Raw genomic sequence first — 20,896 nt, 5'->3', positions numbered from 1 at the left:
AACGCCGATTTATTTATGGAATATTCAATGCGACGTGTCCCGGGAACAGGCCGCAGGCGTCGAGCCATCGAGAAAAATTCAAATCAGCCTCGTCGCGCCGTTGCTATCCCAGGAAACGGGGAATATTCCTCGTGAAGGAACGCGCGTAATCCGCGGACGAGACAATCCTTGACTTACAGCCGTTCGGGAATCTCGCTTCGACACGGTTCTTTCCCCCCTTGCCCACGGGATTTTCTGCTTACCAGAGATATACAGGATGCTACAGAAGAGCTGCGAATTTTCAGACATACCGGGATTGTCATAATAGAGGGTCTAAAGAGTAAAGAGTATCTTTAGCCCCAACCCTACAGCACACGACTAATCTATAATGATTTCCATTACAAACCGAGTCTTTTTTACATTCCTATGATAATTTATCAATAAATAACTCAAATATTACTAAAGAAGTTGATGCGAATACTTCAAAATGCCTATGGGGTACATTTTACCCACTTTGCATGGTGGATGAATATATTTCAGAACAATTTTCCATTGAAGTATCAATTTTAAAAATGAAATGTCTGGAAACAAGACAGAGGCTTGCCTCATTTTCAGGGAATCAGAACTATCCAACAGTTCACAGCCCTCCAAAGAAACAGGAACGTCCGCTCGTGGCATGGACGCTGGACATGACGTGGTGTGCGAGTGTTTGCAAGTGACACACGTACACACAGTCCACACAGAGGCGTGGTGGCACCCCGTGGTGAGAGCTGGTGGTCTTCGTTTGCATAGGCAAACAGAGGAATTAGGAGCGGACACGTCCTTCTCCACGCTCGATCGGGGTTCCTTTGCCCCAGGGAGCGCGTTATTGTCGTTGGGAACACGTTAGGAGAATCGATTGTGTTACGTGAAATGATCAACCAGCTTTCTAAACTTCCTATTACTTATCACCAAAATTCATTTTCCAAAAATTCAACATAAATTTCTTTATGTATGTATAATTGAATAATTCAAAATCATTGAAAAAATTGCAATTTTCGACCGAATGAAATCTTAAGACGTCACGAGCAGGTTAGGGATGATAAACTCGAGGATCGAATACAAATTTTAAACACAGTATCGATCAGTTTCCCCAGTGAACACCAGTCTCGATTTCCCTACAAGGGGGGTCGTTTTCTTCGCAAGTTCAGGCTATATCTACTTAATTGAATCGCTTAATTATCTCGTAGTCTTTAATTAAACGTAAACCGGGAGGTGACAACAGCCGAGGGAGGGGCTCGATAGTTTTGATGAGATCCAGAGGAAGGGTACGATAACGCGTTCAACGTTTGATTGTAACCAGAATTATTGACGAGCAGTCAAAAAGTTGTACCCCTTGGAGAAATCCAAAGTGTTACGGTTCCCCATGAATTGTTGCTTCAGCAATTTAACTTTGCCTTGTAACCGCCCTCGCTCTGGGGTCATTCCCGGCCGAATGAAATATAATTACAGTGAAATTAGCAGGCTCGGGTTATTATTTTGCTAATTTCAAAATTGCAAAATTTCCTAATCTCAGTTGCAAAATTGGATTCGTAATATTGAAAATTATAAACAAAGTTTCCCTGAAACTGAAGTTGGACTTGAATGCAAATAAATTATTTACTGTTCGATCGTCAACAAATGCAAACATAAAAATTGCAGAAATGCGAGTCCGTTTTCATCTTTTTAAATTTTCTCAACTGAAACGATGGTGATACATTTAACTAACCTGATGTTATTCAACTTTTTCGTCCTAGTTTGCCCGAAAGAATCATCCTCCGTCATTCAGGCCTGTTTTGCATTTCTCTTTTATAAGCCGGCGTAACGAGAACGGTTATCGCGTCGAGAAAGAACACGATCGGACTACAATGGCGTATTCTTCGAGATGAGGCCGTGATAAAATCACGCCGAAGCTTCTGGGATTCCTCTTAATTGCCGAATGCCCGCTTCGAATCGCTTGTAATTCCGCGCCCTTATTCCCTTATGTTAGGACCGTTGGAGAAGCCAGAGATTCTATTATTAGACTTTGCAAAAAATTTTTTCTACTCCACCCAGGACTTGAAATTATTGATGAGAAAAATTCAAAAATATCAGTTTTAACTCTAGAAATCCAACCGAGTAAAACTGAACGTTTTCAGTATTCTTTTGAGGTTAAGTTGACGCCATATTGAATTCTACCCATAATTCGTCCAATGAGAGGAAAGAGATGCACATAGGTGGCGCTCATTTTGGCGGGATAACCTCAAATGTCAATCAGATGATTAATGGAAATCAATATGGAGTCAATTTAACCTCAAAAATACGCTAAAAGCGTTCGATTTTGGCAACAAATTTTTTCTACTCCACCCAGGACCTGAAATTATTGATGAGAAAAGTTCAAAAATATCAGTTTTAACTCTAGAAATCCATCCGAGGAAAACTGAACGTTTTCAGTGTACTTTTGAGGTTAGGTTGACGCCATATTGGATTCTACCCATAATTCGTCCAATGAGAGCAAAGAGATGCATATAGGTGGCGCTCATTTTGGCGGGATAACCACAAATGTCAATCAGATGATTAATGGAAATCAAAAATACGCTAAAAACGTTCGATTTTTCATTTCTAAAATTGAAACTGGTATTTTTGAAACCTCTTTCGTCGAATATTTATAAAGTATAAAACAAAATCAATAATTTCGTGTGACCCAAAGTGAAGCTCGACCGACTGGAACATGCTACACATTTATGACATTTCCACAAGATACAAGAGGTCTGATATTAATATCAGAGTTGCAATAGCTCGTAAACAATTAAACCAGCCGAGTTATCGATGTTCAAACGTGAAACAGTCAAATATGAAGGTAATAGTGAGAGGAATGATTCGAAGCATCAACTAACGCGACAACCACGAAGCAATCGATGCACGTTTCCATTTTCCAAGGGCAGCACGTGGAAAATCGTGTAGTAAATTAGACGCGTCGTCGACGAATACATCGGCACACGTCCCTACCAAGTATTTCCAGAGGAATTTTAATTAATATCCGGTGGTTTACAGCGACCCAGTCGAACGTGGCTGACAGGGGTACAAAAGCACGTTGGATGAAAGGCGATAACCGAAGAGAATGGCTTTCTCCACGTTTTTTATTGGCAATCAAATGCCCTAGCTTCTTTTTAAGACCACCCCGTGCCATGAATTTTAGTTATTAATTATTTAGTTGTTTAAAATTCTCACTGTGCTTTTTCGAAACACAGACAATCGCATAGGAAATATTTTAAATCCCTCCAAGTCTGAATTTCATTATCAAAATTAAAATTGCCTACATTGCTCAAATTAATAATAATAATAATAATACTAATAATGAAAGAAATTGAAAAGCATGCCTGTTTCACGTCAAAATAAACAGACATTCAAAGCATCACAACATCGTCGTGACAAGAACAAGTGGTGCTGTCTAACACGTCCTCTGCACAATGGGTTATCAGTGACCCACCTTAAGAAACAAAAGATATAAAAATATTTTTTCTTTTTTTATTTAGACGAAACGTGTTAAACTACACCATGTGGTCCATTGACACATAAAATTGAGAAAAGATACGACACATGATTCACTTACCCCAAGCACCAACCACTTTTCTTCCCCTATTTTTATTTCAACTGTTTCAATTTGATCTCAAAATGGATAGTAACGTTTTAAGAGGCGCGCGAATCGAGTAGTTAGAACAATTTCGACGCGATTCGCTGCCAATCCAAAGTGGATCATCGCGACTCACCTTTATTCCGAGGGTAGGAGTCAGCATCCCATAGTCGGTTAGGGGTGGCAGCATAACGGGGGGTAGGTTTGCCATCATCATACTGTCTAGAATCTTCGCACGTACTTTCCCTTCGTGCACAGAACACAAATCAATTTATTGCTTACTAGACCTACCTGAAACATAGAAAAATGGTGGTACGTCAGATGAGCACGTTCAATGAAAATCAATACAATAACAGGAATGACAAACTATCAAGAAAATTTGATAGAATATCTATGTTTCAAAATTTTGTTTAATAGAAAAAAAAATTTTAATTTAGAATAGTTAAAAGAAAATTGTCATAGCCATTTATAAATTCATACATGCATCGTACAAATAATATTGATTTATGACACACAAGCATACGTGTGAACACAGATATTACACGTTTATTACACATGCTTCAAGGTACAAATACACTTTACGACTGTAATAAACCACGAAGATGCATCAGGAACTTTCCTTTCATCAAGCCTAAACTTCGCGCATCGTATTTCGGTCATACTGACCCCGTTACCACATCGAATTTTACACGTTCTGCAACGAATAAAACAGTAATTCACTTCGACTATTTATAAACTTTGATATTTTGTTTCGAAACGATGGTCACACCAACGTGCGTACATCTTCAACTTTATTACCGAAACTCTTAGTGAACGTCGTATAAAATTGTACTTTATTGTTTAACAGTTGCATTCTCGTCGTGATCCTACAAACAGTCCGTTCGAACAAAGAACATGACACAAATGTATCTATCTATTGCAACACATTGGGCACAAATCAGAATCTTTTTGACTTTGAGTAAATAAATTCATACTTCATCCAAAATAAGATGGTTGAAATTTAAAATCATCAGAATAATGCTCTGATACTGTACAAAGAACTCCCCCTAAAATGATCAATACTAAAATCAATACTAAATCAATAAATCAATACTAAAATTAAAAATACTGAAATTTGGTTACTTATCTAATTAGAAATATTTTTATTAGGTATTTGAAATAACGAATAATGGAAATAACAAAATATTGGAAAAATAATAAATAAAACTTCAAGAAAATATAAATATTATCTAATGAAATTTTCAATTGCGTTTACCTAGGGATGAGATGAGATCTCAAGAAATTATAAACCCACATTTGAAATCTTTATCCCTCGCGGAACGATACAAGTTTTCGTGAAAAAGAAGAAGAACAACCTCTCCGTCGCGTTTCAAAGAAAAGAAACTCACAATCCCGCAACACGTACCGGTGTCTCCGTGAAAGCGAGCAACGCGTGCAATCAGCAAACTCGAGCGACGACGAGCGTTCGGGAACAAAGCGCGGCCGCCCTTATCTTAAATCCTCGCTGAACAACAAAGGTAGTAACAAAGGCAGCGACGACCTATCTGCGCCGAACTTTTCTCAGCTCGAACGCGACACGCCTCGCGCACGAACATTGTTCCGAACTCGTCGCTTTTCCTCGGTTCGGGACTTCCATCGGTCTCGCGACCGCGTTTCAATTAACGGCGACCAATTAAGGCGCTGATCCATTAAGATCAATGGAAATTCGCTAGAATTATGGACCGTATGATGTAGAAGCAGCTATTTTTGGAGGGGGATAAAAAATTGAAGGGCTATTGTCATCCCTTCAACCTGGACGTTTTCCAATAAAAAAATTTTTGAATCCTATATCTGGAAAAAAACCATGATCGAAATTCCACGTCCTTCTAAAAGCAACAATCATATTTAGGTCACGATTCGAAACGGCGACGATCCCCATTACGAATTAAACCGCTCTGAGTACAGTTTAATAAGGCCGCGACCAACCAATCAAGCCCTTAAGCCGTCGATTTACATGAAAACACGGGAGTGCGTGCTGATCCGGCTGAACGTATCTGGCAGCCTCTCTTAAATTCCCCCGAAATCAGTTTCCAAGAAATCGGATCGACGATTCCCCCCCTCAAGTGTTCCTCGAACACGATCAGCTTAATCCTTCGGGATGCAACGAGAAAATCGACCGAGTTTCACGAGAACAGAAGCAGCCACCGGGGTCATGTTTGAAATTCGGTTAGGCGAGTTTTGTTCCGTTGTTAGTTGGGCCGGGTTAGGTCGGCGGGTGGTTTTAAAGGGAAGTTCCCGGGACATAAAATTGCGGCGGAACGAGGGTTTACAGGTTTAGTTACACGGTTTAGCGTGATGTAGCCGAGGCGTGTTGCGGCGTACGTGCTCGAGGGGGCGGGGTTACCGGGGAAATTTTCAACGCTGTAAAATTCTGAGAGTACAGGGATGCTATCAAACTTTATTCCCGCGAGTTGTTGGTTATTGCGGAAGAGGTGTATCGATGACCGAAGGTGTACCTTCATTTACAATAAAGTGAAGATAAAAATAATGTGCCATATTATTAAAGATGGCTGTTGACGTGTTAAACACGTACCTTATGGAGGGATCAGAGGTTCGAAACTTAGATTAGTGTCGCGTGATGACGGTGGTCGATCCGCGAGTTACAGCGACGAATGGAGAGAAAAACAGGGTGGTCCATGAAGGGGCGGTAAAGGAAACGTTGCAACCGCACGATCCAAGACGGCTTAGCTGGCAAAGCCGACGTAAGACCTTCCGGAAAATCTCTATTTCCGTGAACACCGTGTTCCCATGTCGGACCATACCCCCAGAACTACTTTTAGGTGTGGGGCACTGTCCCCTTTCTTTCAGAACGTCAGCCCGAAAGTATATTATTAATATTCTTCCTCCAGTTTCGTCTACAGGTATAATTGAAAGGGTTGATTTAAATGGGACACCCTGTACTTTAGAAACGTAAGATCATGTACACAAATGTAGGTTCATAAATGATTCAGCAAACTCCTGGTGGTCAGCAAGGCATCGTCTCTGGTTACATCCTGCGCACAGGTCGCCTACCTAAAGGGTTCGAGCCACATCAAAACAAAATCTCTTGCTACGGAACCCATCAACGATCCCGGCTTCTGCTTAATAAACCAACACTCCAAACATACTTAACAGAGGGGTCCAGCGCCTAGCCGCGCTTCTACCGGGCATATTCATACCGGAATTAACGACCCGTGGCTAACTTCGCTTCCTAACTGGGAGAAGCTTGCTGGTAAGAGGTGCCCAGAGGATCCTCTGGACTGTCCCGTAAGGAAGGGTCTTCCTTACGCCCTAACACTTAGAAGGGCTACTAACTCCCAGGCTAAATTATAGTTTGTATTCATAGTACAACCAACAGCTTTATGAGAAAAGATTGCTCTGTTAAGGAACCCATAAGTGAGAACGAATCCCAGGAAATATATTAAGAAATAGCAGATGTTTAAAAGTTAACCTGTTCTCTAGAAACTATTCTTAATATAAATTGTACAGTGTAGAGCAAAGCAGACTTTTCTAGGGAAAGTGGCAATGCCCCCCACCTCCAGGGTCCCTAGCCCACAGGAGGTTTCCCCTTCCGCTAGTTTCTGGCCCTCCCCAGAGACTTCCCCTTCCCCAGGTAGGAGCAGGAGCTCCGCCCTAAAGGCTTCCCCTTCCCCAGGTTCCTGCCCCGCCCCTAAGGCGGTCCCGCGGAAAATGACGTAACTCCACTTTCCCTAGAGAAATCTACTATGCTCGAAATTGTACACAAGGAAATACTTTGAATTTTTGTGACCTTCCAACGAAAGTATTTATGATTATAAAACAAATTTCTTAAATATGATCCGAATGAAAAATAATTCTTATTCTAATAATTTAAAAGCACCATAACAGCGCGTACATTGGCTAGATGTATAAATGGAACCATGCACGGGTGAAAATCGTTTTCATTAGAGGTGAAGCAGAAAATCGTAGGCCATTCACGTTTCCTAGCCCGAAGGTCTTTCAGCTTTGAGGATGAAGCAGAGCAGTTAACGGAGTCAGTATTAAGGAAGCGTTCCCAGCCTCGACTACGTGATTATCGTAATCGAGCTTTTTGTTATTTTGTCTAGTTAGCCTCTGGCTCATTCTCGCGCTCACGTAAGTTCTTTTCAACGCGGGCATCGTCGACGTGCAAGTTTTACCAGAGAGATATGTTTTAGTCTGCAATTCAGAAGCAGAGAGCCTCGATCAAACTTGCGTTTAACATTTCCTGCAGATGAAATCTCAGATATGAAAACAGACGTTCTTCGTTATTAAATCTTCCCAAATTCTTCATCTTCCTTTCTATTGTTCAATATGATAATTTATATACCGTCATGCCACTTTTGTCCGCCATGGAAGAGACAATTGTCTAAGGGTTCAAACAGACAATTAAATGCCCTTAGGGGTAACTTCCCGAACAGGATTATTCTAAACCCTTTCTCGTTTCGATTCACCAGTCCCCGTCCCAATTTCTCCGTCCTTGAAAAGACAGCTCCTCGGGGGACACGAGCATCGCACGACCCGATAATCCGGCAACAGGTACACGGCGTAACGACGCGAAATCGGTGAATCACACGCGATGGCGGCGGACCAGATGAACAGGGAAAATTGGAGAGCAACGGCCGTGGAGAAACGGAAACGAGTCACGGTCCGTCGAGCGAATGACTGGCTCGAATATTGGCTAAAAATGTAAATTGTCCCAGTGGCGTGCACAACGTCTGACCAAGTACTGTTTCAATTGGGATTCAATTTATCGAGGCGGCAGAAAAATAAACTGTCTATAATTATGCGATACAACGCCCCATACTTTATCCCATATAGAGGGTGTCTCAAAATTCATCTGATATTCAGTTGAATTAAGGGACAATTGCGATTCCCCCTCCCTTACTCCATACGCTTCCACGCCCCCCGTTTCTCACAGTCCCTGGTGCTTAAAGAGCAGCCAGAAATTAGACGCTAAAGCTACACACAGCGAAGGCTTCAACGACGGACGTCGCGCTTAATCCTCGAGTTGATGAATATTTTTTCACGGATTCCTTTTTGCCCCCCCCCCCATCCTGTACGACGCACAGCCTCGTTCCTGACCGTCTTTCCGAGCCGTCAGCTCGCGCTCGAGAAACGCTGGCCCGTGTTTTATGCAAGCCTCGGGTTTTATGCAATGAGACTGCAATATCAAACGCCGCGAGAGACGAACGGGCCGAGATGCCGCTGAATAAAATATCCACCTCTATAAAAAACCGTGAGAGAGAGACAGAGTAGGGTGTAGAGACGACGGGGTGAAAAAAGTAACGCTGTTTAAGGGACGGGAGCAGCTGGTAGTCTGACGCTTTCTCGATTTTTGTATTCCAGTCTGTTTGTAACATTTATTCGCAAAGGGAATTTAAGGCGATCGCGTGGTTAATTATGTTCTTTACGGGCAATCATTTTTAATTAATTACCGTATCAGTATTGTAAGAGTTTACTTATGAATGGTAAAATTTGACCACCTCCATCCTCAACCCCCCGGCTGTTCTTTCAGTACCAAGGAATTAACAAATTAAATAGGCACAGTTAACAGCAGCTGGGTGCATTCGCGAAATCCCAACGAGCCCTAAAGCAGATCCACCGGGAACGGCAAGGGCCACAGGTGAAATTTAATATCGGCCCCGGAAGGACAACGTCTTTGGAGGATCTTTATGAGGCGCAAGCTTAATTACCTTCGGCATTCGAACCGCCCCTTGCCCCTCGTTTCCTCGCCGGGTCTTCCTACATCTCGGAGAAATTCACTATCAACGCGGTGCAGGGGAGTTCGCGCCTTCCAACCCCCCTTCCTTTCGCACCCTTTCCAACTACCCCCTTCTGTCTCTCTCCAACGATGCACGAAGCCTCAAAACATAATTAAAATTTTCTAATTAAGAATTTCGATAAGAAACACACCCCCGCCCATCGCGATGCAACCTTGCCTCATTTTCTTCAACCCCCACGTCCCTGCCTCCCTTATCTGCCTACTTCCATCTTGTTCTCTCCGTATCAGTGCCGTTTAATATTGGATGCAACCCCCTGTTGTTTACTGAATTAACGAATTCGTGCCGTCCTTCTCTTTGGAAGCTTCGATGATTCTCAAAGGGAGCCGATATTTTCACGGAATCGAAGAAACCATCTTTCTTCGGATCCTTTTGACGGCTTAATTTCAGTTGTCTGAAGCGAATCAGAGCATGATTGAACAACGTTTGAAAGCATGATTCCCTTTAACCTTATTGTTTAATATTTTTCAAGGATTCAGCTCTTTGAACAGGCTTCCTTTGTACTAATTTCTCCTCTTTTGTTCCTATAACCCTGTTTATTATCCTTTAAAAAATTTCATCTATTGTTACGACACGGACATTACAATTAACTCTAAAGTAGAATTGCAAACAGGTGTTTCGAACATCCATCTCTACTCAGAAGACGAAACACTCGATACACAACCGTAGCCGAAAATCCTAGGAAACAACCCCTATAAATTAATTTTATCACCGTGTTCCGTGACCACCGAAAGCACACCGTTGCCGAAAAAACTACCCTCCATTTTCTTCTTCTTCGAACTAGCCAGAATGGCTCGAGAATGATGTTCTCGTTTGCGAAACGGTGCAGCTAAGCAATTCGTTAGCTTCGAGAGGGTCGTTCGTCGACGATCGTTCTCTGACACGCGAGATCCTGATACGCCGCGCGATTAAGTTTCGAAACGAGAGAATCCACGACAGGATTGCGCCACTTAGTTACCAGGACGAACGAGGTTAGGGCTGGAATTGGGTACTCCAGAGGCTGGCGTGGAGGCTGGGAACCAGAGGAATCTCGGTTATTCCGATTAAGTCCGCGCCGACCAGCCAGCGGAAACACGCTCGAGTGGCTACGAGAAAAGGGATATCAGAAGGATCGATTTTTCGTTACTTATGCTTTCTGCGAGAAGGTTAGGTCCCGGTTGAAGTTTACTTTGGGGCACACAAAATTATTGATTTCGCTTTTATACTAGAAAAATATTCAACGAAAGAGGTTCGAAAAAACTAGTTTCAGCTCTAGGAATCTATTCGTTGAAAAGTTGTGCATATTTAAAGCTGAGTGTTTTTAGCGTACTTTTGAGGTTAGTTTGACGCCATGTTGGATTCTAAAGATTTGAGGTTAGTCCACCTATTGGACGAATTATGGGTAGAATTCAATATGGCGTCAACCTAACCTCACAAAATACGCGAAAAACACTCAGTTTTAAATAGGTCTAACTTTTGAATAACTTAATATTAATCCACGCAATCTTTATTGATGTTCAATTGAAAGAACATTTGATAAGAGCAGTGGTTCTCAATGCGTTTGTAGTCTGCTCGGTTCGAAAGCTTGATTAACGTCAGGATTCGGAGTAATTGGCGTAAGTTCGAGAGGCTTGTCCTGCGCGCATGACTTCCCGCCTCTGTAGTCTTTAATTAATCGAATATGGTTTAATTGGAAGAAGGAAACGGGGATTTAACGAGAAGCGTGTCGTTCAGATTCGGAGTCTGCATGGATTTATTGAAGACTATAAAAGATTCAGACGTTCTTTGTTCTAACTGGAGCTTGTGATTCTTTTGACCACAAATGCGAATATTTATTTATAATTCGATAATTGATTATACTTCATATTTAACCCTCCAAATACTAATCTTCATAAAAAATTCTATTTTTTTTTTTAATTTTATTTAAAATCATAAGATAAATAAGCATCATCAATTGAACATCGATTGAAATTCTTTATTCGAATAAACCTTCGACAAAATGTAACAAAAAAGGTTGACTGGAAATCACCATGAATATCCGCAGAAGCCATCGATGTTCCATCAATATCGTTCATCGATACAGCAACGACAAAAAAAAAAAGGGTGAAAAAGAACGAGACGGTTTTCCACGTGGATGAAAAGTGTCTGTAAACGATATCGAGGCCCGTTAATGGTTACGTTTAAAAACATCCAATCAACGCCGCTATATCCCCGTTTCAATTAGTTTTGATTGACTGTTCAATCTTAATTGAAGCGTTAGCGTTCGCTCGCCGGTGCCTAAATTAATTTCTGCAATTAATAAAATCGAAAACCATCGGCACACCGTCCCCCCCGAGGGGGACCCATGTTTATCAGCCCCCGCACCGATTTCTATGTAAACGACCAGGAGGCCGGTTATACGGCCAGTTTTCACACGGTTTTGCGTTCCAACGCGTCCGGGAAAATCGAATTGTTCTGCCGTGAATAACGAACATTGTTGTTTCATTAAATTATCTTTACCCTATTGATCGTTTTATTAAAACGCGACGAACGGAGTGCGTGCCTACGTTCCTTTTCTCGTCGCGTTCATGATCGCACGGATAATTTGGAAAATTGAAAGGAATACCGTTCGCGGTTCCCACTTGTTAATTAACAACGTTTCATTGGCTGAAATAAATCGCTGGAATTTATGCCACCTGTATCGAAATGAACGTTCGACGATATAATGAGGCTGATATTAAACGAGGCTACAGTTTATTCAGACTCTTCTGATGGACTAATGGCGATTCGAAATAAAAGATTAACGAGGAAAGCTTAAAAACGATGCGATTGTAGATTATTAGGAGCGCCCGGGTACCCGAAATTTCGGGACCGGGTCTTAAGTATCCAATACAAAATATGAGAACCTGATACGGATTTTCAAATATTAATTAGATGTTAATTGATTTATAGAATGTTAAATGGCATATTCAAAAAGCAGCAGACATCAATAATTACACAATAAATCTTCTCGTAATGATGATTTTACAAAACTGTTGTCGACGATGCTGCTGCAAAATGTTCGAAAGATTAAAATTAACGATATCGCGATCTCGCACGGTTTATTTCCTGTATGGACGCGTTACAAACGATCAAGCATACGGTTCAGTTAATGGCTAATTACCCGATTAACACCGATTCGATTGATCGGTAATTATTTTACGAGCTCCAATGTAGCTTGCCCGGATAGTTTGCACTCAAAGCGCATTATCAAAGTTACGGGGTCGCCCGTGTATTCCCTTACGAATCACTTGACTCGTTTTTACACCATTCAAAATAGATTCTATCCTGTTAATTATAAAATTACCAGAAACTCATTATACCACAAGAAAAAGAACTTTTTTTAAAAACTGTTAAATCTCTGAAAATTATTCGAACTACAATAAATTTTTAATTTTTGTTTATACGAGTAGAATATAAATGAGGCATAATTTATCAAATTAATTAAAAAACAATGGAAGGTGGGTGAAATTTTGAACGTAAGCCGAATCGACGTCTGGCACGATTAAAAAACTGTTAAATCTCTGAAAATTATTTCAACTACAATAAATTTTTAATTTTTGTTTATACGAATAAAAAATAAAAGATGTATAATTTATCAAATTAATTAAAAAACAATGGAATGTGGGTGAAATTTTGAACGTAAGCCGAATCGACGTCTGGCACGATTAAAAAACTGTTAAATCTCTGAAAATTATTTCAACTACAATAAATTTTTAATTTTTGTTTATACGAATAAAAAATAAAAGATGTATAATTTATCAAATTAATTAAAAAACAATGGAATGTGGGTGAAATTTTGAACGTAAGCCGAATCGACGTCTTGCACGATTAAAAAACTGTTAAATCTCTGAAAATTATTTCAACTACAATAAATTTTTAATTTTTGTTTATACGAATAAAAAATAAAAGATGTATAATTTATCAAATTAATTAAAAAACAATGGAATGTGGGTGAAATTTTGAACGAAAGCCGAATCGACGTCTGGCACGATTAAAAGAGTGCCATGCCACGCGCAGGAACCGGAAGAGCTGGAAGGGAGAAAGGAAATAACGAGCCGACGACTTCCCCGTTCCAGCGAGGGTCATTAGCGTGTCTATAAATAAAATAATCGTCGGTCGTGTCCTTTGTCGTGTTGCTAGATGAGAGGAGACCCTCTTCAACCCCTAACCACCCCCTTTTTGGTTGTTCGTTCTTAGCGAACAATTGTTCCCGTCGATGGATTCTGCCGAAAGGGATCGTTTTATTCGACTTCCGTTCCTGTTGTTGCAGACGTTTAATAAGGCTGCTCGGTGAAAGTTTCTTTCTAGAATAGTAAATCCGTAGGAAAATTTTCGCCCTTATTCGACCACGTGGTGTCCTCAAGAGAAACATGAACGCGTCTCACACCCTAGAACCGATGGGACGAATCGAAACTGCCGAACTACTCGAGGCAATTAGTAATAACTAATTAGCCATCAAGGACAGAGTTGGCTACGAAGGAGGATGGTGATAGAAACTTGCCAGCTGGAGGCTGTATCAACGACGCACACTGTCAGAAATAGCGACCTGTCGTCGGTATAGCGTCGGGACGCTCTGCCACGAATCGTTATTCTTAATTGGCTGCTCAACATCTGACGTTTGGCTCAAAGATTCGTTTCAATAATAGCTATACCTTTTGAAAATTTTCATACAACTTCTTCGTTATTGAATTACTGATGAAATCTTCACCCGCGAAGCTTTTACCTTCGATTTTAAACTTCCATCGAACAATCAAGAAACGCGGAAAGAGGAGGAAGAGAGAAAAATAGAATAAGCTTATAAGCTTATCTATAAAAGACGCACTTTTACGTTAATGGAATTCGTTATCGAGGGAAAATAATTCTCTTTGACGACAGCTGGGAATCAAGAGGTGGATGCAGGTGAAACACGGCATAATGCAAAAAGCTGGGGAATCGAAAACACTCGGGAGAGGACGTTCAGCCGTCCTCTGGGAATTAAATTCAACCAAGGTTTCCCAACATTTTCCACTTTTCCTCCAAACGGTCCCCGGAGGTTCGACAGTGACGTTAGAAACATTTCTACTTTGTGATTCTACCTAATAGGCGTAATTAAAATAACATCAATCATATTTTGTATGAAATCCTATTCTTCTCTTTAAAAAAAATACAAGAAATCTGTTTATCAAAATTTCTAATAAATTCAAAATTAAATATCCTATGGAAGGAAGAAAATTCAATATGGACAGATTTTGTTCCTGGGTCACGGGAAGCATTGGCCTTTCGAAGGCTAATTTCGAAACGATGTCCCGCAATTTTCCTCGCACGAATCGCGACAGCGTGGACCGCGAGCGTGTTAGAGTTTTCCCCTGACAGCTCGTATTTCTTCGCGTCGAAATCCGCGGAATAATCGGACAGAGATCGTGGTCACACGAGGACTCGATTGCACACTGATGGCTTTTCCGATGCGCGCCGCCTGCACGAAACAGCTTCGTCTTCGGCTCGAGCTACCGAAATTCTCCGGAGACTGATGTCCTTCCCATTTTGCGACATTCTTTCACCGTTTCACCGTCTCCGATTGATTTTAATCTCGCCAGAAGTTCATGAAAAATGATACCGACGATGATTCGCATGAGTAACAACTCTGAGGGGGGGAAAAAAAAAAGGAAGAGCAACACTTGTTGGATATCCGAGGGAAATGTTGCGGCAATTTCAACGTTTTAATTAAAACGAGGAACTCTATGAAATAAGCTTTTTGAATTTCGAAATATGTTAAACAGTTTACCGAGGGGGAAGGAAAAAATCAAGCCTCCGAAGCCTGAGGGGGTAGGACATATTTTTTGCAACTCGAATTTCACGTGTATAAATCATGAATTTTCTGTAGTTTTCAAAGGCAGACGCGGTGAAACAAAATTTCAACTGTTTTATAACATAAAAATAAAAAATACACGTATCAAATAACGATCGATATTTGCTGTTTGTGATTTCCGTAAAAAGCTGACTTTTTAAAAGTAAATACTGAAAATATCAAAAAATGGGAAAAATATTTTACAGGTTATTTGTTATACATTAATTCAGATAAATCCGTGATCTATTTTCAAATCTATTAATCCCTGGACTGCGGATGCTGGGTCACTCAAGACCCAATCCTAAAAACCATGACACTTGAATAGTTCCGTAATAATTACGGAATGGATCAAGTCATTTGTCCAACAGCCCAGCAGACCGACATCAATGAAGAAAGGTCTGATCAGACTGTAAGTGTACTCGCGAGGGGGAGCGAAAAATAGCAGATACTTAAGTGGCAGCTAAGAAATTGCGGCGACCAGTCTCGATATCCGGAAACGAAATTGCACTCGAGCCGGCAATCGTCTGGTAATGGTCGACGTGCAGGCTTGGCAGGTAACCTGGCTAAATCCAGGGAGATGCAATCTACAGGAGCTAACGAACCACGTCTAAGTGCCACCGACACTCGACTCGAACTTCGAGCTACCTTTTTCCTTTCCATTTGGAATCAGTCTCACTCGGCTTATGGGGAATGATGGGTCCTTTAACGCGTTCGCGGTCAGAACCTCTAATCCAGCCCTGATGGTTCAGGGGGCTACAGTTTCCCTCCAGCCGAGTCTAGAGGCAGTAATGGCAAAAATGACAACTTTTTGAGCAGACTATATTAGGGGTAGTTCGGATTTCATCGACTCGATTCTGATCCTGTCGGTTCTGGTGCCCGATACAGGTACCTGTATACACTCTGTTACACGAACGACAAAATCCAGCCTGGAGAAATGTCCGAACAAGAGGCTGATAATAATTGAACTGAGATTCCGGCTCTCAGGTTGTAATAAAATAGCCAGGGGCGTCGTCATTTTTACGGTGAAAACTGTCAGCCCCCAGCTGCAACCGTTCGCTCGGTGTCCCTTTTATTCGGACATCGGGGCCGAAAGCTCGCGTGACGAATGTCCGATCGACTATGTTCTGATTTACGAGCAGCCGTTTCGTAGGGGGTGCTTTAACGATCGGCCGGGAACCGCGAGGTGTCGCATTCACCCGGATGGACCTCTCAGCTGCGCCGCGTGCTATTCGATTTTATTGCTCGATTTGATGCTTCGTTTAACTCGTACAACGTGGAAAAAACAATGTCAGGTATCCTGGGCAAGAGGGGTACCTACTAACTGATTCAACGAGTGGGGTTCGCTGATGAAAGGAGCAGTGTTTGGGGATGACATGGGCTAACTCTGAGGATATATGTTCTATTTAGGTCCTGGCATGCCCTCCTTATGAATTATTCCTAGATACCACGTCTATGATTGAAAAATATCACAGGGTCATAGGACTAGGGACATTAGGTATCGATCCCCCAGGGACATTAAGACTTTGTTATGGAACATCTATTTCAACCTTTTCATCGTCTTCAGTCCATTTAAACAACCAACCATGATCGCAATCCAAACCATCCCACCATTTGACTCTTGTTGATTAAGAGTAATTACTATCCCTGTCCTCCGCCTAGGACAAAGGACGGTTTGCAATCACTTAGTCGTGGCAGTGGTAGGACAAGTGACGTCCACTCTGTTCCCCGTTGAATTATAACAATTACAAACGTTATGCAGAGAAAAAGTACCAGTTTAAATGGTCTGGAGAGTTTGGAACACTTGATGTCCATGACAGCATCAAAGTAGTATCTGAAAACCGGGTGGACTGGTGTCCCCAGCAGTATTACAACAGTCCAAGTCCACCCCAGCTCTTGACTTATTACCTAAGGAACCTGGACAACCATTACCTTATCCTACGACCTCTGCCTACAGACAACAGACTTCAATTCATGGGGGAGTCCTAATCTCTCACAATCTTACTTCGTGTAGCAAATCCGAAAAACCCTCCACTGAAGCAGCTTCCGGTTAATATTCCTGCGTACACGAAAGATGCCTTGGTCCTGCGTGCACGCGAAGAGCAGCAGGACAGAAGGTAAATTAATGATCGCCGCGTAAGTACCGGAGATAATTTAACGGGTATTAACTAACCCTGGCCCGGGCCAGCCGCTAAAGCAACTCCACGGCCGGGAGTGGTTTATGAACGTTATTAATTAATTTGTATTTGTCGCGCGTTCCATGATCGTTATGGTCGGCCGTTGTTAATAGTCGACCAATCGGGATCACGAACGGCCTCTGGGCTAACTTTGACTCTCTCATTAGCTGACACATAATATGGTGCCCGGGTAAAGGACGCTAACAGGCCGCTTTTCAACGCGATTTATTAAACATCCACCAGTAGCGTCCAACGAAACAACGTTAATTAAATATATTATCGATTAATTGGACACGGACGTGTCCAGGTCCCGATGGAATTGTACCTAGCGCTAGACGAGGAAAATTTCACGATGACAGCCACCCTGTGGGGCAACCGAGTCTCTGCTTGAACACGCCTGGAAGAGTCATGTCCCCAATGAGGCGTCCACCATCAGGTCCTTCTGGACATCTTTGCTAAATGTGCAACAGACTTAACCATCAAAAGGACACGAATGAACAAACTTAACTCAATACGTAAACACTTCGGAAACGATCTAATGGATGCGCAAAATACTTCAGGTTAATCGATTCACCTCGGTAAATGGTAGGGTGTACGAACGCAGGTGCGTGAACAAGTTTTAAAATTTATAACCGCCTACAAATTTCCGGTCGGCGCGCGCCGTAACTGGATTAATGCACAGGGGTGCCAATAACGACCAGCAACGCTTGCCTTAATATTAAGGGGCCACTTAAGACCGCCTCCTAAGTCGAGGCATCGTCACTCAACTGAGGACGAAGGTAGCACCCTTCCAACTATTCATCCATAGGTGTCAGGTACCCTTATTTTTCAACAAAAAGCTAAAGTTGCTCGTATCGAATATTTAAAATGAGATTTGGGAAGATTTGAAGAAATGGTAGCTAGGTGTTGGACTTAGTTAGGTCTAACTTAGGCCTGGATTAGATCGGAATGTCCTGACAGAAGAAACCTCTGCTGTTAACATCACTGTCCAACTGAAAGGGAATGATAAAACATCAGAAAAGGACCCTAGCTCTTCCTGAGAACCTGAACCATCACCTTGCCAGGCTATCAAAAAGTGGCTGATGAAATTCGAAGGAATCCAAGTGAAAGGAAGCCAGGACAATGAACATCTGCGACGAAGAATTTTGAAAGGAACAAAAGTGACGTTCAGTCTAGGAGTACATAGGCTGCCCTCGAAGAAGTAACCTTCCCCAAGAATCCCATATCGGTTCATCCCACAGCGAGAGCCGAAGAGGACGACATAAAACACGGACGGCGAGTAAACGAGTGGAAGCATAGCGGGGATGCTTTATGGGCCAATAACAGAGGCGTGTATCTTGTCGTTGTAAATTATTAAGCCACCCCCTCTCGGACGGCCGATAAAGCGCGCAGGAGCTGATATCCGTAGCCGTGGAAGGCTTCTCGAGCGGCTCGCGTGCGAGCTGGACAGGAAATAACGATTAACTCGACGTGTCCCGACGACACCGTGTACGCTCGGTAAATCATCGCAGCCGCGGCGAAAGAACGCTGGAACTATTAAGAGAGAAGGACGATTATTTTTCAGCTTCAAGCGAAGACGCTTGGTCGCGCTTTGTCTTCGGCTGAACGCTTCCAGCCGGTTGGACGAGGGATGCTGTTAGAAATATGTTTAACCCGGCCACTGTATTTTGCTTTAGTCACATTAGAATCACGTGCAACCATTTTATGGACGTAACCTCGCCATAGAAGGTGTTGCAAGAATATAGTGTTATAGAGGGGTATTCCTGTGGCTTGGGTGCCCTGGATGTTTGGGTGCCCCTGGTATTCAAGTGCCCCGAGTATGTATTATCCAAATACTCTACCCGTGTTATTATTCGGGTACCCGAATACCCGGGAAAATCACAGCTCTACTTTTTACCATTTTGAAAGGTGTATTTCTTTTGAGTCGCCCTGTACGTCCATTAACGAATGCACTCATACAACCGACTGTAATTATCAGAATACATCAACTATCATTCTGTTTGCAATTCTATACTAATTAGTAATCATGAAAAACACTTTTTCGATTACGCTGTAAACAGAGATATCAATTGTTAATGGAGTTTAATGTATAATCGTGGAAAATGAAGCTCAACCATTGATGACTTCATGTTTCGAATACATTATCATACGATATTATTCTGCTTTCGTTGATGTTATTGTTTCCTAAATATATTCATAGCCTGATTCCTGAAACCAGTTGGCGTGTATTAATTATTATACAGGTACGAGTTACAATTAACGACGTTGCGTAATATTTAAAACGAATGCGTGCGGGTATCGTTTCCACCGATATTCGTGTATTTTAATCATCGTCAAATCTGTTCGGCGAATCAATAATAATTTCGATACAATTACAATTTCGGAATGATTATAAATGAAACGTAACCCGATGCAACGAATTCCCGATATATAATGCCTCGAGTTTGTGGAAAATAACGAGACGTTTGCAATAATGAGCCAAGATTAATCAAGCCATCTTGATACGGCCGTGTTCATTTACGATACAGCTTCACAAATTGATGTTTTCATTAATAATCGAAGCTTCGTTAGCCGATAAATTATATTCAAATGACCTTTAACATTTGCGGCAAGCGAATGGAAAAATGGAAATTAAAATTAATTCGACATTAAACGAGACATCCTTTACAAAGGTGCACACACGACGATACAAAATATACATAAAACGATGGGGAGTTTCACGGATGGCGGAGCTATGGGTGCAGACGAGTCGAGGTGCTCACGGTATATTGCACCCCCGCGGAGCGTCTGTGACGTCGACGTCGACCCTTGTGCTGATGACTCTGATCTTCGGTGCGATGACGAGAGAGGCTTCTAATTAAAATCTCCGGATTTTTTTCCTGATCCTCCGACACATTTCCACCTCGACGAACAAGGGCGAGAGGGCGAGCATACCAGACGACTCGGGGGGGGGGGGGGGGGGGGGGGAGAAGTAGAAGAGGAAAGGAGCGTGGAGTAGTGGAGGGAAGGAATAATTGAAATCGTTCAGCCGCCCTTCGCGAAAGCAATTAACACCCGACCACCGGATGAAACATGTGGAGGATGACGGTTAAAACGCGTTTTATTTCGTTTCAGACGCCATTGGCTGACTGAAAGGGTTGCTGCCTAGATGTGTTCTTTAAAGTGGATGAAAAGCAGTCGCATTTATAAGTCATTTTTTATTATTAAAAAATTTCAGAACCGACTCGATTTTTCGGGTAACCCCGCACCCTTATCTTTTATATTCATAAACACAATCTTTCTCGGTGGATGTAAATGACAAGTGATTATCTTGAATCACATCAGGGACGAGTTTTCCATGAACATTGTCAAGGGAAACGTGGGTACGCGTTGCACGCTCGTTACCGGGAACGCGTGCGCGTGTACGCGGTATTTATCTGGCGGAAACCGTGGCCATAACTTCGTTTCCATGGGAATTGTTTGGCAACAGGTGGGGAAAATTTCCACGCAC

At 42.0% G+C, this 20,896-nt stretch overlaps 1 protein-coding gene across 7 annotated transcripts in view; it reads right to left on the bottom strand.

Moving 5' to 3' along the window:
• heph (polypyrimidine tract-binding protein 1 heph) overlaps window positions 1-20,896 on the bottom strand; it is a 250,812-nt gene that overhangs the window by 151,317 nt on the left and 78,599 nt on the right. For 3 of the 7 annotated variants that reach the window (XM_034329309.2, XM_034329310.2, XM_076689593.1), the window contains exon 2: window positions 3,747-3,901. The exons of the other annotated variants lie outside the window; for them this stretch is intronic. In XM_034329309.2, coding sequence (XP_034185200.1) covers window positions 3,747-3,827 — 81 coding nt within the window. In that variant the 5' untranslated portion in view covers window positions 3,828-3,901. The remainder of the gene's footprint in view (window positions 1-3,746; window positions 3,902-20,896) is intronic. 7 annotated transcript variants of the gene reach the window in all.

The sequence above is a fragment of the Osmia lignaria genome, chromosome 8, assembly GCF_051020975.1.
Source record: "Osmia lignaria lignaria isolate PbOS001 chromosome 8, iyOsmLign1, whole genome shotgun sequence".
Taxonomy (NCBI): Eukaryota; Metazoa; Arthropoda; class Insecta; order Hymenoptera; family Megachilidae; genus Osmia; species Osmia lignaria.
The sequence above is the reverse complement of the archived record's forward strand: the minus strand, read 5'-3'. Positions and strand labels throughout refer to the sequence as shown.